The sequence below is a fragment of the Primulina huaijiensis genome, chromosome 2, assembly GCF_012295235.1.
Source record: "Primulina huaijiensis isolate GDHJ02 chromosome 2, ASM1229523v2, whole genome shotgun sequence".
NCBI classification, from domain to species: Eukaryota; Viridiplantae; Streptophyta; class Magnoliopsida; order Lamiales; family Gesneriaceae; genus Primulina; species Primulina huaijiensis.
In genome coordinates this window covers 18,664,360-18,672,790 of record NC_133307.1, presented here as the reverse complement: position 1 = coordinate 18,672,790, position 8,431 = coordinate 18,664,360, and the positions used below count along the sequence as shown (strand labels likewise).

At 33.6% G+C, this 8,431-nt stretch overlaps 1 protein-coding gene across 1 annotated transcript; it reads right to left on the bottom strand.

The window, feature by feature from the left end:
* Positions 1 to 6,814: 6,814 nt before the first annotated feature.
* Positions 6,815 to 8,005, bottom strand: LOC140967772 (BRI1 kinase inhibitor 1-like). The gene has a single exon (XM_073428508.1). It carries the CDS (start codon positions 7,834 to 7,836, stop codon positions 6,916 to 6,918), a length of 921 nt encoding a protein of 306 aa, XP_073284609.1. The 5' UTR covers positions 7,837 to 8,005; the 3' UTR covers positions 6,815 to 6,915.
* Positions 8,006 to 8,431: the final 426 nt, after the last annotated feature.

Here is an 8,431-nt window from a genome sequence, read left to right as displayed (position 1 = left end):
CCTATCCCATAGCATCATATTATCTTTATTTTTACTTCTAATATTTTTCTCAGACGTAAACCTGAGCATTTCAATTTATTGACTTAATAACTAAACTGTGAAGCATTTTAAACCCGAATTAATTCCAAACTTAATATTTTATTCCCAAATTTTAAACATAGACTTTTCATTCCTAAACTACCCTCGTGAACCACGAACCAACTCCCATGAAATACGGTTCGAACCACTTTTCTTCCCCTAGACAAAACCAAACCTTACACCCTAAATCAAGCCCCGTTAATCCCAAAACCTGAGCCACCCTCGAGCCACCATGGCCAGAACTTGACCAGACCCTAGCTTACCCTCCTGGACCCTACCTGACCTAGCCCTGACTAGCGCCCAGCCTCCCGCCCTCTGCAGCCGAGCCACGACCACCCCACGACTTCCTTAGATTATTGCGGCTGCCCTTGGTCTGTCCCTCGATGAGTCCGGCCATGCTAGGATTCTTCCTAGCCCTAGGACACAGCTTCCACCGTGCCACGAATCCGCCTGATCGAGCCCCTATCCAGCCAATTGATACAACCCAAACCATGCATGAAACCCTAGTGTCTCATGCATTCCCTCGCTATCCATTTTGTCCAGCCCTTGTTTCATACCTAAAACTTCGTTCCTGTCCCTTAAGCATACTCTAATTGCAGTGTACCCTTCAGAAATCATAGCATGACTCATACATGCGTATTAACATCAAAACTTTGAAAAGTAAACGTCTAATCATTAAATAATTTGATCTAAACAATTTCCATTCTAGAAAACATAAATCGTGCATAATATGATTTGAATAGAGTAAAAATAAAGTTTAGAGAAGTGCTTTTGCGTTTAGAACGCTCGAATATTCAATCGTCGGCGTAGGTTGTGAAGAGGAGCGAACAGACAACGAATAACCTTGGAATTTTGCTTGAAGTTTTTGAATCTTGTGTGTGTGATGTGTGAAATTTTCGGCCAATAAAAATTTTAGAGGCCTAGGATTTTGATTTTATAATTTAGTGTTGTAGTTGATAAAGGAGTCTAGAGTTTAGATTTTTAAGGACTCTAGATTTGAAAATAATTAGGTCCATTTATCCTCGGTAAATTAGGCCCATTAAGGTCCAATTAAATATAAATAAAAGTTTACAAAAAAAATTTTCAAAAATAATAACTTTCGAGTACATAAAAGTCTTTTGTTTGACTAAAAACGGCTTCCCGGATAAAATAAGTTTTGAATCGTCAAATAATTTAGACTCCAGCATTTTTAAAAAGTTTTCATCCTATTAAATCATTTTATCGAGCCTTAAAATAATTTATCAAAAAATATTTTCATCTTGGTCGTCCCCGGCCTCCTTTCCTCACCCTAATATCGAATATCCGGACAAAATCCTTAATTTCATGAAATCATACAATTTAAACATCTAATCATATAACATATATCATTCAAATATTTAAAATCAATTAAATAAAATAAATAAGCAATTTAAATAATTTGCATGCATGTGGTTTACATGGACTGATTTTTGGACGTTAAAAATATGAACCTAATGTGGTGGGATATAATAGTTATTGAAATGTCCTCGTCTGAGGATTAAAATTAGGATTGATCAGTTAACCATGGAAAATAAGATGAATTTCAGTGCTATTTTCCCAAGTTTTGTTCACGATAAGTTCTGTTTGTTATGATATGAACCTTTCAAAAATCATGTGTATATATGTGATATTTATTTGTGTTCAATCGATCCCAACTTGCTGAGTTTTTCACAAAACACTCATCTTTTACTCTCCCTCCCGAATAAGAACGAATAAGACCAGATAGATGATGTAATGCCCCAATAATAATATGAAATTAATGGTAATTATTGGGCCAAGTCAAAGTTATAAGAAAAATGTGTAGTATAAGAAAATGAAGACTTTGACGCTAAAGTGTAAACTTTGACTACACAATTAAAAAATACATATATATACCATATACGTGCACTTCCAAATTTACCTTAATTAGAGAGAGAGAAGGAAGAAGAACCCATTTCCCCAAATCTCATTTCCTTCAACCATTCCCATCATCACTGTAGCAGCTGTCATAGAATTGTCATAACGTCTTCGTCCAATGTCGAAACTCAACTTTTTTGAAGGGTTTTATTCCTAACATCCTAAGCTTCAATTTAAGTCATAAATCGTAATTTTTTAACAATAATTCAGATGGATCGAGGCTGCTGTTTTTCAGCTCGTTTCTGCGCAGCTTCTTGTCCGATTCGACGAGCTTTTGGCTTCGATTTCTTGGTTGAATAATGTTATATAATGTGAATTTATGACCTACATAAAACTTATAGTGCTTTGTGTTGGTTGTCCTTGGCCACTAGAATAATCGAATTCCAGTTAGTAATGGATTTGATTTGAATTTTCTACCAAAATATGTAAAAACCATATTCTTTGTTTGAGGTTTGTAGCAAAGCTACTGTATTTCAGGCATATGATCTCTGCGCATTCGGATTATGGATTTTATGTTTAAACAAAAATTATAGAACATTGTCTTGTCTTCGATATGGTACTAGATTGGCTTGATTACATTAAGTATTTTGGAAGTTATGCTCAAAATACTAAAATGTGCCAGATAAGTGCTGATGCAGAATTCGCGAGAATTATATTGTATGTTTCAGGTTATGAACGACTGGGTAAATGACTTTATTTGACAAAACTTTGTGAAGAATAATTGTTAAACTTTGAGTTTTCTTGCATATTCAATTTGCGGATCTTGATTTGAGACAGTATTGAATTAATTACGAATTTTGTACAAAAACTGCTATATTTAGATAAATGATCCGAGATCTTGACTTATGTATTTTCATTTTTGGTTGAAGTATTGACTTGGGTTGGCTCAAGATTATTTTCTTTAAGTTGGTTAGTAGTGAATCGAGGCTTTTTTTTTATCTGTATATCATATTTTTAGTTGGTTTGGGTCGAAATCTTGGATGGAACAAGAATTTAGTTGATATTATATGTTTGTTGATATTACGGGGATTAATCAAGACTTCTCAACCACACCTTTCGATCTCTTTTGGTAATATTTAACATACGAGGTAAAAGTATCAATTTTATTTTAAATTGTAAATTTATGGATCGATGAATTGCTTGTAATTTGTTGATGATGGTTGTCTTGAGATGAGATATTATGATATTGAGTTGATGATATTGATTCGTATCATTGAATTGTATCTTGAGCCACTTTTCGATTCATATTTGTTATGGCGGAGGTCGCTTTGATTTGTTGGACGTATGGGGCTATAGTTGAGTTGGGATAGTGTATGCAGAGTTTGCTGTTATAGCCTGAACACTCTCTATAGGTGCATTATAGTCCTTGGATTACAGAACACAGCATCCACCCCGAGCGGATGAGTCGGTGGTGTTGCTGGAGGATTCTCTTCTTTTGGGTACCTTATGGCCAGATGATTCACTTGATCTTGAGATTTATTGATAGCCTCAGATTCTGATCATGCATTGCATCATATTGCATCTTTATGGATTTCATATTAACTAGTTGTCATTTTAATTCTCATATGTTATTGATTGTGTTATACTGAGTTTATATTCACCGGCATGTCGGCTACCTCTTGTTTTCATCTGCTTGACGATAGGTGAGGCGAGGCCTGGGATGTCAGAGTCCAGCTTCGGGCGAGTAGATGTGAGTTAGAGTGGGATTCTTAGGTCTTAGGAGCTATTTGATGATACTTGAATTATTTTTGGCTCACTGGTTTATTTTGGCATGTTAAAACTTATATTTCAACATTCGGGACTTGTAAATTATTTTGTCGATGTTTATGTCAGTCTGTGACCCACATGTTATGTGTTTTGCTCAGTCGTTTGTTTTGTTAGAATTGTCTTTGTTTCTTTGGATTTTGCTTGGGACATGTTTTTATATTTTTGGATACTCCTATTTTAAGGGAGATGTTGTCCGTTTTATTTTACAAAAGTTAAAAAAATTCCCTCATTTATAATTATTAGAAATAGATGTCGAACCAAGGGCCCCATAGACGAGGAGAAACAAGAGATGTTTTAGGACCGGTGATGCATGATCAATCTCAAAGTCTGGTTTTAGTTCAACTTTTCTTCATATGTAATTCTTTTTCTCACATTTCACATTTTGTTTTCGTATTATTGTAAAGAAAATGCTTATTTATAAAAAGAATGATTTTGTTGTATACTGTACTACGAGACTTATTGTTTTAATGTATAATTGTTAAGCAATGCGGATTTCATAAGCTTCGGTCTCAGGGTGTGACATTGAGCATATTAGTGTTTTCGTCGGGCATCCCCCGACGCCACTCACTTTGCTTTGTGATGCAAGTAACAACCCACAAAGTTTGTTTTTTAGATTTTCGAATATTATCCGGTTACTCGGATATCCACATACTACCCATATCATGTTTAATAAGATAATATCATTTTGGTTACATCTTTTAAATACATACATACATATATATATGTGTGTATATATATATAAAAGAATTTGAAAATTTGAAATTACAATTTTTATAGGAGTTTTAAATGCCTTTTAAGTATGATTGAAATAAAAAAATGTATCGTTACCTAAAGAGTGACTTCAAATTCTTGACTCTATCTTTAATTTTAGTTTGTTGGCAACCATAAATGGTGAAGCAGCAACAACAACAACAACCACCATTTATTCACTAAGCTAAGTCGGTTATGTGGATCTTTCAGTACCATGTTCAAATAAATTTTATAATATTTTACTGTTGTTAATCAAGACATTTTTTTGGTCCACCATTTCATCAACTAATATGCATATTTGGCATGATTTCACATCGTCTAATTATGACATTTATTGGTCGTTTAAGTACATGTTCTTACCATTTTTAAAGAACACATATTTTAAGTTCTTGTCATTAAATCCTTAAAAAGGTAAAAAAAAAAATAATAATAATAATAATAAGCCATTTCATCATTTTTCGGGGACGAGAGTAGAAAACATCATCTCCATCCTTGGTTTCCTAATGTTGTACAGCTTTGTAGTTAAATATTTAATTATGAATATTTATGAAGTAATTAGTATAACACAAAAACTTATGTGGGACAAATATTCGATCCGATCTAACTTATATAAAATTATCACTTTTTATATCAAAGTATTATTTTTCATAATATTTATCGATCGAGTGAAACTTTAAGTACAAACAAATTCTTTAAAATGAATATATCATATTTTGAATTTAAAATTTATGCGATAGTACCATTTTTTTTTAGTGGTATTATACATTTAACTAAGAGGCCTCGTTAATCTCACCTTCGAAGTTCAATTTCGGCCATTTTAATTGCGAGTAGGTCTATTGTGTGACGGTCTCACGAATCTTTATCTGTGAGACGGGTCAACCCTACCAATATTTACAATAAAAAGTAATACTCTTAGCATAAAAATAATACTTTTTCATGGATGACCTAAATAAGATATCCGCCTCATTAAATACGATCCGTGATACCGTCTCACACAAGTTTTTACTTTTAATTGCAAAAAAAATGGGTCCGCTTAAATTAATTCTTAATGGAAATTATATGAAATGGTCCCTATATATGTAGTTGAGACGAGGTTTATGAGTGGTCCATTTGACTACTTGTTCCAATTTTTTTGATTGAGTAAAACTATATAATATATGGAATATCAAGTGTCGCACGACATGCACGAAAGTAATGAATTTGTACGTATATTTTTAAGGATGGATTCAATAATTTTAATAAAACGAATTCATGTAGATTGAATAATTTATATTTTCGAAAAAACTACTGCATGCTACTGATTTTAAAGATAAAGGAATGAAGCGCAAACGAAATAGGGTTAAGTAGGCTAAAAAAGAGAAATAAAAGTGGAATATGCAAACACTCCATAGATGCTCATCCCCTTCATTTTTTTATTAACAAGTCAAGTTTCCTTACACTAATTTGTTATAGAATCTTGAAGTCAATATAATAACTAAAGCGAAATATTACAATTTTAGTCATATAAGTCGTTCTGGTTTGAGTTTTAGTCATATAATTTGTTAAAGTATGATTTTCATCCTGTAAACAATTTTTTTTTTAATCTTTTTTTTGTCCAAAACCACTAAATATATAAGATATTGCTTATTTGACACCGATATTCTCTTATTTGGCTCATTTGACAAAAATAATGTTTATATTATACCGTTTAAAATATACATAAATAAAAATAATAAGAAATGACAAATTTTTTCCAACCACTTTGAAGTATTGGAGGGAGAGGGGGTTGTATTGCTTTATTTTTCTTTTTATTTGTAATAAGATGAATTTTAATTTGAGTAATATGAGATTTATTATCTCTACATATGTCACATAGAATGAATCGGTGTCAAATAAACCATTTGATGCATTTAGTGGTTTCGGCAAAAAAAAATAAAGAGTCAAAAAAAATCTAACTTATTGTAAAAAAAACCAAACTTGAGAAGTTGCAGGATTAAAACCCAAAACATATCAACTTACCCGACTAAAATTGTAAATTTTCCCTAAATAAAGCGATTATAATAATTTTTTATGCATCTTACACGGTCAACCTCTATTAGCTAGCCGTCTCAGTTGATAAATTACTACTTTCATAATTCATACTGTATTCATGCTGATCAAAACTTCATAAAGATGGCTTAAGCATGGTAATAATTTTTTCTTTTTAAACTAAAAAAAAAATGTATATCATCAATATTCATGAAATGAAAACTATGCAAATTTGAGTCCTACATAAAAATGGCCAAAAACATATTGAAATTAATCTCTCCCAATGAGTATAGCTATATATTGTAATCTCAAATTTCCTCTGTTTATTTGAACATATCATATATAATTTATTACACACAAAAGGGAAATCACGTAAGGTAATAGAACCAAACCTATAACTTATGGAGTCTTGATTTTGTCTTCTGTTGCGATGGATTTCTTGCAATGAGCAATGGCAGATTGGATTGCAGCCTGCACCTCCTCCATTGTGCTATCTCTTTTGGTAGGAGTGAGCATTCCACTTGCCACCAGAAGGCCACTATTTCTAGGAGACGTCCTCATGGAAGCTGGCGCGGAAAATTCTCCTCTCTTCCCTCTTATTTCCTTCTTGTTTCGTACCCGTAAATTCTCCGAAAACGAATAGGCATGCCGACGGAGTTGGGGGTTCATTCTCCTGTTTCTGAAGGAAAGAAGAGGCTTGATCAATCTCATATACTTTTTCACAGCGTCGCTTATATCGATTTTAGGCTTCCTTTTCTGTTCTTTTTCTTGATGACCAGTACCCTTTGTGTCTCTTGTTTCACACCCTTTTCTCCATTTTGGAATCCAGGAGAAGGATCTTGATTTCCCTGTCTCCTTTTCTTGCTGAACAGTGCCGTTGCTGTTTGATCTGTTGCTGCTGCTGCAACTTTCTTGATCAAAAGTGGGATGAGTATGATCAATGTTAACGAGTCCTTGATCGATGGTTCTGGAGTTTGTGTTTTTTTCATCTTGAAAATCCTTTATCGGAAGAGTGAAACTGTCAACCGAATCTGTGGAGAAGCGGGGTGAGGCGGGAAGATTGGACAAGAGGTGCAGCGGGAGCAAGTGTCCATGGAAGAAAATCTCATCTGCTGGAGTCAAGTCAATAGCAAATGAAGGGTGGGATTTGTTTTTCTCAGCGTTTTCCGATTGCGGATGCAGAGAGATTGTGAAGGTAAATTCGTGTGCAGGAGAAGATGAATTTGAAGGCGGCGATGTTGGATTCAGTGTCGCAATTCTTTGGCCTTCATTTTGTTTACCTTCTTCCTCGTTTCTAGCCACCTCTTGCTGTATTTCCATGGTAGCTGCGAATCGATAATTAAGAGGCTAAAAACGGTGTGGAATGGGGATTTTTTCGCTGTTTGGTATGGTTATAATTTCAAAATTTCTCGGAAAGATAAGGATAATCAGAAGGGAGTGGAATCTGTGTTGTGAGGGGGGGCCTCTTCTGAGTCTAAGTTTAAACTGTTTTGTACATGCTGTGGATTTCAGATCAGTAATTTATTTATGAACCTTTTTTCTTTTTTTTTTTTTACGTGAGAATCCTTATTGACTTCATTTCGGTATGAATTGAGTAAATTCGCGGATTCAGACAATACCGTACAAATCATATTGAGCAAGTCATGTGTGACAAACTCACTCGAAAAGATATTCATAGGAGACGATTGTTATGGAAACACTCATATACTTCAATAACTCGAATACCCCTTACAAATGTTTTGGCCAGGGGGGCATTTAGGTGTAGTGTGAATCAATCCGAATATTAATCATTTTTTATATCCGAATTTAAACTCAATTTTTTAAATATTATTCAAATCTAAAAAAATAACAAGTTTGATTGTGTATGCTATCTCAATGATTTCGAATATCAGTATGATTTATTTTACTCGCCTAC